General features: G+C 41.7%; 1 protein-coding gene across 3 annotated transcripts in view; it reads right to left on the reverse strand.

Moving 5' to 3' along the window:
- Positions 1 to 11393, reverse strand: part of NR6A1 (nuclear receptor subfamily 6 group A member 1) — a 224907-nt gene extending 213514 nt beyond the window's left edge. For 2 of the 3 annotated variants that reach the window (XM_042963340.1, XM_042963339.1), the window contains exon 1: positions 11147 to 11390. In XM_042963340.1, coding sequence (XP_042819274.1) covers positions 11147 to 11246 — 100 coding nt within the window. In that variant the 5' untranslated portion in view covers positions 11247 to 11390. Of the gene's footprint in view, positions 1 to 11146 lie in introns of all 3 variants that reach the window. The other variant, XM_042963338.1, reaches the window with a different exon arrangement.
- Positions 11394 to 15102: the final 3709 nt, after the last annotated feature.

Here is a 15102-nt window from a genome sequence, read left to right on the forward strand (position 1 = left end):
TTAGAATCAGAACCCAGGCAAAACTCAGGCCTATCAATGAGTTCCTAGGCCTCCTACCTCCCCAAATAATGTGGTTGGCCTTCTCTCTCAAGTCCTTCTCTACTCAAACTATACTGCTACCATAATCTATTAACCCACATTGCCACATTTTTCTCACTGTATCTCTCTTTGCTGGGAAATCATGTTCTATGTTTTACAAGCTTTGGAAAACTGGCTCTTGTATTTCCATCTTCAAAAAGTTACATCAACTTTCTTGGATTGGTTCTCTTCTCTTCCATACAGCCAGCTTTGGTGTGGCAGAAATAAAAAAGATACAAAGGACAAAGCCATCTTTTCCTAAAGTGAATATCCCAAAACAGTCAAGCAAACAACCAGGAGTTTACTGGCTATCTCTTCTTAATCTGGTATATCTAGTCACTTCAGTTACAAGGAGAGCCACATTTCCAAATAGAAACTACATTCTGGTTTCAGGGCCCATCAAACTCTGGATTTAGCTTGAAACACACTGCTTGACTTAGATATTGGTCAATTTTCCCAAGTGACTGAGAAGAAAATTCTTTCGTTTTGTAGACTTTCTCTGACTACCAGCAAAGGACTCAAATCCAAAGGACCCTGATAAAATCAAGACTCAAGACTCCTGACCTGACTTTTCATTCATTCATTCAACATTCATAAAACACCAATTCCTTGTGTTTAGTGTTGAGGACACAGCTACAAGAGAGATAGTTATCCCTGCCTTGAGTACCTCAAAACCCCTCTTTCCTTAGCACCACTCAGAGTCACCAAGGATTGTCCCTGACTCCACAGAATTGTTTCCTGGTTGGCTTATTAAAGCCCACATGAGAGAAAGAAAAAGTCACCTGCAATTCTAAAAGTGGATCTCTGTGACTACCTACAGAAAGCTGAGTTCTGGGCCTCCTCAACAACTATAAATGGTCTGGATCCACAAGTGTCTGCTTTGGGACAGATATGGTTGGCACTTTATAAAGACCTTGTCACTAATCCTAATAACCCTACAGTCAATTTCAAAGTTACAGTATGGGAGTGGGGAGAGATTAAATCTAGGAAACATTATTTATAATGTTACTAACCGTGAAATTTGGGGCTTAACCTCTATGGGCTTCAGTTTTCACATCTGCAAAATGGAGAGGATAACAGAACACCTAATTCATAGCATTATGGGGATAAACTGAGTTAATATATGTAAGGTGTTTAGAATATTATACATAAATGTTAGCTGCTATAATTATTAAATGTGAATACCAAAGTTCAGAGAAGTCAAGTGACAAAGTCACATACCTGTGATCTTTGTTCTGCCACACTCGAGTCCATGCTCTTTCCCTCTCACACCATCTAACCAAAATCCTTCCTCTGTGTCAGACTACTACTGCCACTTCCAAAAAACAAAGCCCTCTAAATAGATATCAGTGGGGGGTTTCCCCCAGGTGGTTTATTATCCTGGTAAAAAGGGATTTTGGAGGAAGGACTGTAAGGCTAGAGAGGAAGTCTCCTGACAGGTTAGATTTCAAGAGTATAGCAAGAATATGGGAGAAAAAAATCTGTCTCAGTTATTAATTTTAGTAATTAAAACGATTTAACTCAATTGATGAAGAATGCATTTTAAAATTCCATCTGAAAAAAAAATAAAAAAATAAAAATAAAAAAATAAAATTCCATCTGAAACTTGAAATAAAATCCAAGTCTTAAAATAAAAAAGACTTGTATCTTATGACTAAGCTGCAACCCCCAAAGAATACAAAAATGCTTTAAAAGGCACACTATGTGAAACTCCAAGAACACCAATTACAGAGCTCTCAAGGAAGGAAACCTAAATATCTCATTGATCTTTCATTACCCACCAAGCTTCATCTTAAGTTCTGATCCAGTAAGTCCTTATTGTTATTCACATTGTTATGTGACATTTCTTCTGCCAGCAAACTCACTACAGAATGAGTTCTACATAGCAACTACCCTTAGGAGTAAATCCCTAACTCTTTAACAACATAGCAATTGACTTACACTAAAATGTTACTCACACTAGGAAAGGGTATTCTTAGACCAGAAGAGGAGATGCTTCTTCTATACCGGCTTTATTACCACATCCCTCAGTGAAAACCAGGTTAAAAGGCAAACCAATCTACAGAATAACATTACCAAAACCACAACTTTAGAAGACTCTGTGAAAGCCAAATTTATCTGAACAAACAAGCAAGTTATTCTTGGAAGTTTTAAAAAGCAAGATAGGATCTTTTTTATCCCATATAAATATGCCATTATTTTTACAGCAATGACTCTTATTAAGTATTTTTGTGTTGTAAGATTTATTTCCACAATTATAAATCTCCCTTTCATGAGGAAACAGGTTCTGTTGGAAATTTTCTACCACAAATTAACAGTTAAGCAACAGGTTTCATGTAGCAGGTAACAAAAGCCTGTCAGAGAACTCAAGGTGAACTAGGACACACTTCATTTAGTCAAGCAAAGAAAATTTAAAATGATAGGAACTCTTTCCATTTTTTTTTTTTTCTTCTGTAGTCCCTTTGGAGGCAGGAGGGGGAGAGGAAAGGACAACCCAAAGTAACAAAGTACTAACAATAGTATCTTGTGAAGTCACCATTTTCTTACACATTAAATTCATTCACTTAGAATAAGGTTCTCATATTTTGGTCTGAGTGATTAGGACCCCTTTAACATTCTTAAAAGTTATCAAGGACCTCAAAGAGCTATTATTTATATGAGTTATATCTATCAATATTTATCATACTGTAAAACCATGAAATTTTTAAAATATCTATTCATCTAAAAGTAATAATAAACTTGTCACATGTTATATAAATGTTTTTACGAAAAATAACTATTTTACAACAAAACAAAAAATTTGGTAAGATTAGCATTGTTTTATATTTTCGGTAATCCCTTTTAACATCTGACTTAATTCTGGCAGCTAGATTCTCCTGTATGTGTCAACTTTCAGTATGTTGTGATAAACTGTTTTGGCAGAAAATCTGTTCTCATAGATTTATAATTGGAAAAGAAGAAGTATTTGCTTATTAAAATAACTATAGATATTTTTCTTTGATAATACACCAAGACTCAGCGAGTGGTAGATTCTTAATGGTTAGTTCAATGTGAAATATAAAACTGTATCAATGAACTCTGTGTACTTTGTCACATTAAAATCCATTGGTCTATTTGACATTTTCAACTGAACTTTTACCCCATGCACGATTTTTTTTTTAACATGATACATCAGTGATTTGGAAAATATTCCTTCACTGAAATAAGATCTTCAAATTGTTAACAAATTTCATTGTACAGTATCAAAAAAAACCCTCACATATGTTAACAATATCACCATCAATTTCATCAGAAAAGGCATAAGTATTGGGTAGCTGTCAAGCTCAAAGTGGCAGATATGAGTTTTCCAAAATTCTAATTGTCATCTGGAAGTTCAAATTTTACTCACCAGCAACAAATACTCTGTTTCCCTCGACATAACAAATTCACTGTTCATTTTCCAAAAACATGGAATGCCAAATACGTAGGTCCGAATAAACCTTGGTTTATCAATTGTTCTTTCAAGTGAAAATGGTGTTCCATGAAAAACAGCAGCTACTAGTTCAGTTCACAACTGCACAAGCACTTTTCCTTAAAACAACTACTCTATTTTGGCATGCAACAGAAATTCTTTGTGTGTACTTGCCTATTTGCCATTTCCTCAAATGGAATATCAAAAACATATGTACTCAAAGGTCGAGATTTAATAAAATTAATAATTTTTACCCCTTCAACAAACACAGGCTTTGGTGAAATGGCTTTTTTTAAAAAAAATACAAGTGCATGGAGGGGACAAACACAATAACTACTAGTGCAGTTTGGTGTCTTGATTTCTTCTAAGGCGCCAACAGTTTTTACCCACCATTGTTTCTCCGACTTCAGTACAAATGTTAATGTGGTGAAAAAAGCAAGTAATGTCCATATTATCATAAAAATAGTTTTGACTTCAAGAACCTCCTGAAAGGGTCTCAAGGACTCTCCCCAGGGATTCTTGAACCACACTTTGAAAACCAATGGTTTAGATATTATAGTAATAACATTTAAGGACTCAATGAATGGGAAGAAATTAAGTCTGAAACAAACATTCCAGTAATGAATGATCAACAAATGATGAATGACAGAAAACAATAAATCCATCTGAGTACCATTTCATTAATCATTTATAAATTTTAAAAGGCAAGAGATGAGAAAGCAGGATAGAGAGTAAGACTTCATAGAAGTGTTGTGTCTTTTCTTTTGTGAGAGAAAAACTAAATTGAATAAATTAGAGCTGTGATACAAACAACATTGCATTTGATCTATAAGGAGTTAACAAATGGTTAAAAAGATTGAATGTTTAATCCTTCCAAAATGACACAGCTTCAAGACTGAAATGAGTGCATGAGTTACAGAAAATTAATTTTTTAAATGAAAACTAGATATAGGTTAAGGCAGTTCCCTTCACTCAATCAGCCCATTCTTCATTTTGGCACAAATTTGTTACAGATATGTGCCCGAGTATTAAACTAGATGATAACACCTCTGTTTCCTTTGAACTCAAAGGAAATATCATAAGAAGTTTAAAAATTTGTTTAATGAATTATGTCCTTTTTTCAATCAGTGTTTTTAAAGGAGAAAATTAAGAACACAGAAATTTTGACACTACAGTGATGACTGAAAGAGCAAGCAGAACCCACCCTGAAGTATTTTTACAGACAGATCTAAAATTCCATACTATGAAATGTAAAAAGTTGCAAATAAAAGTGGAGGCTATCCACCTCTTCCACATGACGAATTTAGTTGTGTACTTCTCTCAAAATTATGATTCTTAAGTATATTTTAAAATGAATTATAAATTGTTTCCAACACAAACCATTGTTCAAGCAAATATCTATGGTTAATACAAATACATCCTATGCTAATATCACAGCTACAGTTCCAGTGTGTTTATTACTCGATACCCTCGATCACTATTAAGAAGTTCTCTTCATAATTTTCCCTTTGACAAAGTCACTATTCTGGTCCAAACCACCCACAGAGTGTACCTTCAAATCAAATGCTCGGATTTGTTTCCGGAATACATTACATGTCACTGCCTAGGGAATTGGTTTTGGAAACATTACACTTGCCAGCTGACTTATCAACAGTGCCCATTGAATTGACACCAATTTAAAGGCAAGAATCCCTCTAGAAAATAGAAAAATATGCTACTACTGCCATCTGTGGTTTATGCTTGAATAGCTTCTCTGGTATAAACAAACTGAAGGGTGTACAATCTGCAATTAGGATCCAAAAATCTCTTTATTTGAATATATTTTTTAAAGTTAACTCTTATTATAACACATTGTAGAGTTTATTTAGTATATGACTGAAGAATTTCTGATTCGTTATTTGGAATTATATAATTCTGATGGTTTAGAAACCACAAACTACCTTGAATGAAAATTTGTCCATTGCATAAAGGCTCCTTTCCCCCAAACATCCATTCCTAACGAAATTCAAAGCACTGGAATGCCTCCTGTGAATTTATAATTAGGATAATTTCCCTTCTGAAATACTGATTATCAGTATTAAAACAACCCCAAAATTTTTAAAGAAGTGTATTCGTTAAGGAAATCCAAGAATTTTCTATTTAGACATGAGTTTGCTCCATTCAATATAAAATTTGAAGATTCAATTATTCCTGTAATTTTTTTTAAGAATAAAAATTCAAAAATGCAAGTGAAGCCTCAAAGCAGGCTATTTTCACGACTTATTTTCTCTCAGTTTGCTTTCTCAAATGACAACCACTGTAGCTTAGGGATCAAAAGATTTGGTGCAGCTGGGGGTGGGGAAAAAAGCAATTCAGCTCCCCAGCAGCCAGCTGAGGAAATCCTGGTTTGCTCCCCAACTAAATCACTGTTAATTAGAATTACCAGGTTACACAGTAAAGTCTTATTTAAATAGTCATAACTAGCAAAAAAAAAAAAAAAAAAAAAAAAAAAAAATGTTTTCTTGAGAAGCTGTTCTACACAGGCTGCTGTTGAACAGCAGGTAATAAGGACAAAATAAAGTCGGAAGCATTTTATTCTCTCAAAGTTCTCTCGTTTACAATTAATTTTAAATCACACTGAAAAGCAAGTTAGACATCGCACAATGTCTTTCTTCTAATTTTCCATGATCTATAGTCTAATAGCCTTATCCTTTGCATACAGACAAGCCATGTTGGAAAACAAGTAATAAATAGAATACTGGACTTGATTCTCGGAATACTGTTATCAAAGTTATATCCAAAGTTTTTTTTTTTTTTTTTTTAAGATTAAACTCAGATAAATCTGAAACTATGGCTCTAACAGGGGCTGAACACCCGAAAAAAAAAAAAAAAAATCACCTGCTCAGCACTTCTTGCTGACTTTAATAATTCTGGTATTTCTGAACTCTAGCTATCAATCAGAGGCATCCATAAACCCTTAAGAAATTACCTGAGCTAGAAAAACGTTGTCCTTAAAAATGTAAAAGTTTGAAACAAAATGCTTTCTTTTATAATGTCTTGGTTTGGGAAATACTTTCAAAGCAATGAAAATTTAAGTATTTTAAATCTTTACTTGTATGGGCATATTCAGTAGCTACCTTCTGTTCAAAACTGTTTTCAGGACGTTTTGTAGTAATGCAAGTTTTGTTTATCTGTTGATTCAGAATTTTAATTTTTCTATGACCCTTTTTCACATATAAAGTGATTGGTTCACACAAAATAAAGCATTTTTATGGTACTACTTTAAAAGAACAGATTTGACCAACAACGTAGAATTTGCTCTTAAAAGCTATCTTCTCAAAAACTTTCAACCTAATTATATACATGTAAATACTTAGAAAGTATCCTTTAACTTGGCTACAACACAAAAGTAAATAGCCAAAAATTATGAGAAGGCCCCCAAGATCTAGATGAGCTTGTTGAAAACGAAGTCTCCTGATTTGGAAGAAGCTATCCTGGCTTTTGAAATTCTGAAGCCAGAAGCTGTGATCTCAACACAATTCATTAATGGACCAATTTATTCAACAAAAACCAATAAATATCTACCTAGTTATAAAAACCAAGTGATGGTATCTTAATACAAGATGAAACATACACAGCCCCAGGCCCCCAAACTCCCAAACATCATTAGCAATTTAAAGCGAACTTGCACAACAAGCACTACAAGTGTTATAAGAAACTTCTTTTTATCAGTATAGTAGCAGTTGGCATTTCTACCCTCCACTAACCTAAAAATAGGTTATTTTAACCTAAGGCTTATTTTTCACCTTAGCCCCACAACGCCAGGAAAAAGGAGGAAAGTTATAAACTAAGAAATTATGAATAAAATATGGAAATGTAGGATTTGGGCGTAGTTGAGGAAATCTACCAGGTTTTTTTTTTCTTTCATTATCCTCTCCATCTAACTCCCTTTCACATGCTAACACATGCCATACACACACACCACATACCTTTTTCCTATGGAATTCAGAATAATTTACAAATTAGGAAGCATGTCACGATCGTATTTTCATTACAAGGAGCAGAAATGCTCACAAAGAATTTGATGGGTGGTAAATATGAGATCAGAAATGTGGTCATCTCACACCTCAGCTGCTCAAAATCACCAGTGAATCTGTTCATTGTTGCCTTTCAGTGTTCTTTGGAGGTCACGAACTTAATACAAAATACCTGTGTGCCACTTGTACTAAGCAACAGTACCAGAGTATGTTGTTGCTTTTTTTTTTTTAATGAAAGTAGAAAATTCGGAGGGGACTCCTAATTAACTTTTAAAGTCACAGAACTGAAAAGTTAAACTGTCATGGAAAAAATCTGATATTTTCAGGGATAAACATTTGCATGGCATGGTCATACCAGGAAAAAGGCATTAAGTTATTTAGCGAACTTCTCCCCATTTCCTCTGAAGTGTAGTTACAGAAAACATGCTTTTAATTACCGATTAATGGCTTATAACCTTCCTTTACTTGGAATATCTAAAAGATTACTACCTCATTCTGTTAAAATATAACAAATATTCAGCACATACTTCCCCAAATCTTTTGTCTCCCTTTGAAACCCCAAAAGGAGAGTCCCTCTATCATGACTGAACGAGTTCATGTTTGTTATGAAAACCTACAGCAACAACTGAAAATATCTAGCGCAGTCAGCACATGAAATTCCTGAAAGGGTGATGGTGCATCAAAAGGCTAGCAACTCTGTTCCGATAGAATAATAAAAAACATCTAAAGGACTGTAAATTCAGCATCAATGGCGTTTCCGGCAGGAAAGCATTTCTAAAATTCCACCTCCAGTTTAGTTCTTCAGGACACAAACCAAAAGACCTCCTATCTAAACAGCGATCTATTACAGATATTTCATACAAAATGTAAATCAGTCATTAGGATACAGAGCCAGAAGAATTCATTTTCTCTGCTTAGAACTTAAGCAGTTTCACTTACTTTTGGAGAAAAATATTAGGAAGTATAAAAGGAAGAAACAAGTTCCCACCATGCCAAAGATAAACTTTCTTTTTTATTTTTTCTATTTTGGTAATTCTTCTGGCAGCATGTTAAATTATAATCGCAAGAGATAATGAACATAAATTGTAAAACAGTACACAATGCTGGTTTTTACACTAAAATATCCCACAACAGTCAACATTTCATGTATTTTAAGCCCAAACTGTCCAAAGTCCCCACTGTGTTTTCAACAAAAAGGAAATATTTATAGCACTAAATTGAACTGATGTAAAATATTAAAGCCACCTTGGCCTAAATGGAATGCTCGATAAGAGTCTTTAAAATGGTTCTGACCAATTGAGGAAATGAGACTATGAATGGGAAATCTGATTAAGAGTTAAAATTACCAATGAGTTCTTTAAAATGTACTAATGAATAATTAATAGCAAATGCAGTTCCTAGGTTTCCCTTACAACATTCTCAAGCAGAATTGAAAGTAATGTCTGTAGTAAAATCAATCATCTACATGTTAACGCACAGGTGGGTACAGGAAGTACACACACATACAAAGACATTATGAAAATGGATACACTTAATACGGGCTATAAGATAGATGTAGCTTAGGTAAAAGTGCAGCGTGGTAAATTTTACATCAGGATTTACAACATCCATACATAAATACCAAAACAAATCTCCACTTTAAAAGCTTAAAAAAATCAAAAGCATTAAAGAAATCCTTTGTTCCTATGATACTGTCGTCTTCTACCCTCAATGGATTCCAGCCTCCTCCTTTGTGACACGGGATTTTATTGATCTCAAAACATGTTCACATTCAGAAATTATTCTCCAAAGACACCTCATGGGACTGCCAGCCACCTAGATGGCACACATCACATACAGCCTAAAAAAGGACAAGAGTTTTTAAAACATACCACTATTTGGTCAGCACATCAAGTGAAGTTAACCAGGCTCTTTTCTAAACAGACTTTTAACTGGTAAAAACACCAGATCTACTAAACTGGCAGTAGCAAATGCTTGATGAGTCAATAAATACATGAACGCGCAGATTCACCCCAAAATCTCTCCTTCTGCAGTTCCTCATTCATTCGCCTAACTGACCTATTTTCGGGATACTTTCCTCACACCTGCCAGGTCACTGTCCTGATTGAGAAGCTTCTTGCTGAAGCAATTAATTTTTAGTGCCTCCTAACTGTCCCGGGTGTTTGCATTCAATTTGAAATCTGTTACTTGTTAGACACTGTTCGGTCCTAGATCTTTCAGAGAATTGCGAGTTTATGGCGCAGAGAGGGGAGGAGGCGCGGATCTCCGAGAGCCTGCCCTTTATTCGGAAATGAGGAAGATGTGAAAGGTGGAAGGCAGGGCAAATAAATAAATAAATCGGGTTTGCAGCCGGAGCGTTTGCCGGCCGGTACGAGCACCCTTTGTAATGCAGGCCTCCCGGGGCTATCGCCTGCGCTAATTGCTCCAGGGCGCTTTCCAAGTTCAAAAGTTCACCTTTTACGACCTCACAAAAGCTCCTTACACGTTACCAATAAAAACATTCCGCGGCAAACACCGAAGGGGAAAATATCAAACAGATACAAATAAAACACCCTGAGGAAGGAGGGAGCCGGGGGGGGGGAGGAGGGCGAGTCAGCCGGGAGGAACCCAAGGACTTGGCCCGGACGTGGGGGCAGGGGAGAGCGGGAGGAAGGGCCGGGCCAGGTGAGGAATTCTCAGCGCCTGGGTCCGGGTCCGGGACCGCGAAAGGGAAAAGGAGAGCTGAGCTCGGGCAGGCGCGGACCGGGACGGGCCGGTGGAAGAGAGGAAAGAGGCAGGTGTCCCGAGCGCCTGGCCGGGCCACAGATCTAAACCAGCAGAGAAAAGGGCTGAGCAGGAGCGGAGGAATGGGGTGTGGAGCAGGCACCGAGAGGTCCGAAAAGGAACCGCTGAGCGGGTAGCTAACCAACTGGGGGGTCGGGGCAGAGGTGGAGGCTCGCGGAGCTTACGGGGGTGGCACGGGAGGCCCGGGACAACATAGGAGCAGGAAAGCGGCTTCCAGAAAGGTGAGGGCACAGAGAACGACGGGGACGAGGGTGTGGCGTCCGCGGAGGGAGGGGGCACCCGCGTGGGAGAAGGCCGGGGCGGGGGGGAGGGGAGCGCGCTTAAGGGACCCTCTGGGGGGAGGAAGGGGAGGCTCTGAGCATAGGGGACCCGAGGGGGAGGGGAAGCCCCCACTGACGAGACGCGAGGTGGGGGTCCAGGGAGGATCTGCACTGTAGGGACCCAGGGAAGAGGAGGGCTCGGAGCTGAGGGGACCTGGGGGGAGGGAGGAGGATTCGCGCACAGGGGACGGGGGGAGGGGAGGCCTGTGCTGAGGGGACAGAAGGGAGGGGGAAACGAAGGTCCAGGTTGAAGGAACCGGGCAGGGGGAGGGTCCGCGCTAAGGGGAACGGGGAAGGAGGGGGAGGGTCCACACTGAGTAGGACGGGGGAGGAGAGGGAGGGTCCGCGCTGAGGGGACCGGGGTGAAGGTCCACGCCGAGGAGACCCTGAGCCGCTGCGGCTTCCCAGAAAGTCGGCCGAGAGGGGGGGAAACCCCCGGGGCAAGGGACAGGCAGTCGGTTCTTCCTGGGCCCAGGCTCCACACGCCCCTCACCCACCGTTGCGCGGCGGCGGAGGGAGCGCGGCGGGCGGCTCCAGGAACCCCGCCGAGCCCCCGCCGCCTCCCCCTCCGCTAGGCGGCCGTTCGTCCCGCTCCATGCGGTGGTGCTCAGGGCCCGCGCTCGGTTCGCTGCTCCGCCATGACCGGCGCCCTCGTTCTCGTCGTCGTCGTCCGCCGGGGGGAGGGGGCTGTCAGGGGCCGGCGGGCTCCCGGCCGCGGCGCTCTCTGGGCCCCGAGCCGCCCGGCTCCGCGCCCCTCCGCGCCGCGCCCCCTCAGCACTGGCCAGCTCCCTCCCCCGACGTCACGCGCCGCTGCCACGCACGGTCCTGCGGAGCACGCTGGGAATTGAAGTCCGCCGGGCGAGGCCGGCCACGCGGGACCCCACCAACTAAAGGGGTGGGAGTAAGGATAAGCAGCTCTGAGAAGTGAAGGCCAAAGCCTGTCAATATCTCGAACTGTGATAAAAACTTCCGGTAAAAATTTAACAAACATTACTTCAGGGCCTTCTCTTTATTTGATTTTTCCATGATTAACGATCCCTACGATTCCCCGTCTCCCCCCGCCTCGACAATGAGTCTTCCCAAGGGGCGGATCGCGAAGGAGCTGGGCGAGCACGTGCAATGAAGCCCAGCCCTGTGGGCGGGGCTTAGAGGGGGCGGAATTTAGAGGTATTCACGAGGGACTTCCTTCGCGGCTTCGGGACAAATTGGACCAGAGATTAAAGGGATGGAGTTTAACTCCAGGTGACTACGTTCGTATGCAAATAGGATCTATAAAACTCTGCTTTCCGGGGTACTCTTAAAAGCCTTTACCTCCGGGTGGGCGGGAAGGACTACGGTTTCTCTTCCTCCTCTCTAATTTTCTCCCTGCCCAACCGAATGGCAAACGAAGCTCCACACCATTGATGCCATTAAACTCTCAGACTCTTGACTCCTAGTGTCTTGAAGCCCTCCGTTTGAGAAACTCCTTACCCAACATTGTTCGCCTTCCCTTCTCCTCGGTTACCGTCTGTAAAATGGGGTTAGAAGAGGGACGAGGCCCAATCGGAAGGTCCTAAGCCCCCACCCCCACCGGCTTCCTGCCTCAGTTTCCCAGAGCAAAATGCCGGATTTTGCGGTCTCCCTGCTCTCGGCTGAGTACCTTCTGCAGCCACCAGGTGGCGCGAGGCCACCAGCCTCTAGGCCTGCCCAGGCGTCGACCTTCAGCGACCCTGTCAGGGAAGGACCCATCGTGGCTGCCGCCCCAGGTCTAAGCCCTACCTGACCTGCTTGAAGACAAAGAACGAGAACTCTGGTGCTTTGCCCGCCTCCACTCTGCCGGGTCATGCCACAGCTTCCTCATGGCTGCCTCTTCCTCATCACTCCCCTAGTCCCGCCCTACCAATCCTGGCTCATCTGTCAATCCTTGCTTAATTTTTTTTTCTTTTTTTTTTTTTTTTTTGAATCCTTATCCTGGCATTTGCACCCCTGCCTGGTCTGACCCCTGCCCACATTTATCATCACACACCTTCCCTCACCTGCTACACAGGATGCTTTGCAAGGCTTCCTTGCAATTTGAAGGTGGCTGTTCCTTACCAACACTGGTTAATCTGTATTGTATCTTTAATCTGTGCTGGCCACTGTTTAGTTTACGTTAACACTGTGTTGTCTAAACCTTACACCTGCTCTATGAGGTAGCTCTGATATTGTCCCTATGATACAATGTTGAAGTCACCCAGCAGTGATGGGGATTCCAAACCCAAACTTGGCTCCTTCAAGCTGGCTTCACTCAACGCGGTCCCAAACTCCTATTCATCTTTCAAGATCCTGTTCAAATATATCCTCAGGGACACTTTTTAAAATACTTCCCACCAGGAGACCTCTAGATCTCCTCTGTGTTTCCTTACAGCTTTATTGAGCTAATTGCTTTCCTACCACCATTCCCCAGCCCCAGAGGGAGAGGAAAGCCTTAGTGTGGTGGTGGTGTGAGGGAGGGGGGGCAGAGGTCCTCTGGGTCATACCCTCAGCTCTGGGTTCTAAAATGTGTCAGGACCACATGGTTTTCCTAGGCCTTCCAGAACTTCCCTTTCTATCACAGGCCTCTGGAGGTAGTGAGTTCACCTTCCCTGGAGATCCAGTCAGAGGCTAAGTGGCACTGCAGAAGCCTCCTGAAAGCCAGGGGTTTCAGTGGTGGACAGATTCTAAGTTGACCCTCAAAGATGGGGGAAAACTTCAGCCAAAAACTTAGCCCTTGGAAGCAACATCCTCCTCCTTCAGACTCCAGCTTTGTTGTCACTTCCTCCTAAAAGCTTTTCTGGATATGACTAGTCAAATCCCTTTATTCTCTCATCATTATAACCCCAGCTGCTAAGCACAGAGCCTAGACATAGTAGACACTGAATAAATAATTATTGACTGGGTAAAAGGATGAATAAGACAAATCTGACTTTTCTACTTAGTAACTGTGACCTTGGGTGTGTTACATCTAATCCTCAAAGTCCTGGTTTCTCAGGGGGAGGGAGGGAATAGACATAGTTGCTACCTCACAGGATTGTTATGAGAATTAAATAATATGATGCATGCAGGGGCGCCTGGGTGGCTCTGAGAGTTAAGCGTCCAACTCTGATCTGAGATCAGGTCTTGATCTCAGGGTCATGAATTCAAGCCCCACGTTGGACTCTCCTGGGTGTAAAGCCTACTTACAAAAATATATGGGGTGCCTGGATGGCTCAGTCAGTTAAGTGTCCAACTTCAACTCAGGTCATGATCTCACCATTCGTGAGTTTGAGCCCCGCATCCAGCTCTGTGCTGCCAGCTCAGAGCCTGGAGCCTGCTTCAGATTCTGTATCTCCCTCTCTCTCTGCTTCCTGCCCACCCCCCCCCCCCCACTCGCACTCTGGCGCTCTCTCTCTCTCAAACACTTAAAAATTTTTTTAATAAAAGTAATATGAGGCATGAATTAATATTAGGCCTAACCTCATAAATAGAACCTGTTACTACTGTTAAAGAGCTATCCTGGGGCACCTGCATGGCTCAGTTGGTTGAGCATCCAACTTCAGCCTAGGTCATGATCTCGTTCCTGAGTTTGAGCCCTGCATCGGACTCTGTGCTGACAGCTCAGGGCCTGGAACCTGTTTCAGATTCTCTCTCTCTCTCTCTCTCTCTCTCTCTCTCTCCCTCCCTCCCCCTTCCCCACTCATGCTCTCTTTCTCTCCCAATAAATAAAAACATTTTTAAAAAAATTTTTTTAAAAGAGCTATCCTAATGCCCAGTTACCTGTCTTCTGAAAATACTCCTTGGGAAGAGTCAGCTACCATGAAACTGAGAAAGGTGAGGGAAATGACAATGTACTGAGATGCAGCCACTGTCCTAAACATACAGAGTCCTATGAGGTAGGACCTGTATGGGATGCTTTCCCTACAGTGTCTGCCCTCTCCCCCCAACAATCCTGGGAAGTCAATTTACAAATGAGAAAACAGGCTCAGAAAGACATGGAAAAAACTCCCATCACCACAGGCCTCCTGACAGAAGAACTAGAAAGGAAAGTATCCAAGGATAAGGAGGGATCTTCAGGAGAGTGGTCCTGAGGCCAGAGGCAGACAGACAAACAGGATGAACAGGACAAGACAAGGATACAGCTAAGGACAAGGCAGGTATGAGCCCCATTGTGGGCGCTTTCACCTCCACCCTGTGCTGGTGGAGACTAATCAGATCAAGTAACCACACAAACCCACATGTGCACATAAGTTCTACAACTGAGTACACACTTAGAAGTTCCTTGTGCTGTGGCACGGTTCATTCTGGTTGGCGGTGATGATCAGGGGAGGCTTTCTGGGATAAGGAGCATTGAAATAAGAGGAATGAGGAAGAGTGAGTGAGATTGAGCAGAGAGTTTCAGGAGGAAAGAGCATATGCAAAGGCCCCAAGGCCAAGTGAGAACTTAGAGAATCTATTGTGACTGGAGCCTGCTGAGGGA

This window comes from Panthera tigris, chromosome D4, assembly GCF_018350195.1.
Source record: "Panthera tigris isolate Pti1 chromosome D4, P.tigris_Pti1_mat1.1, whole genome shotgun sequence".
NCBI lineage: Eukaryota > Metazoa > Chordata > Mammalia > Carnivora > Felidae > Panthera > Panthera tigris.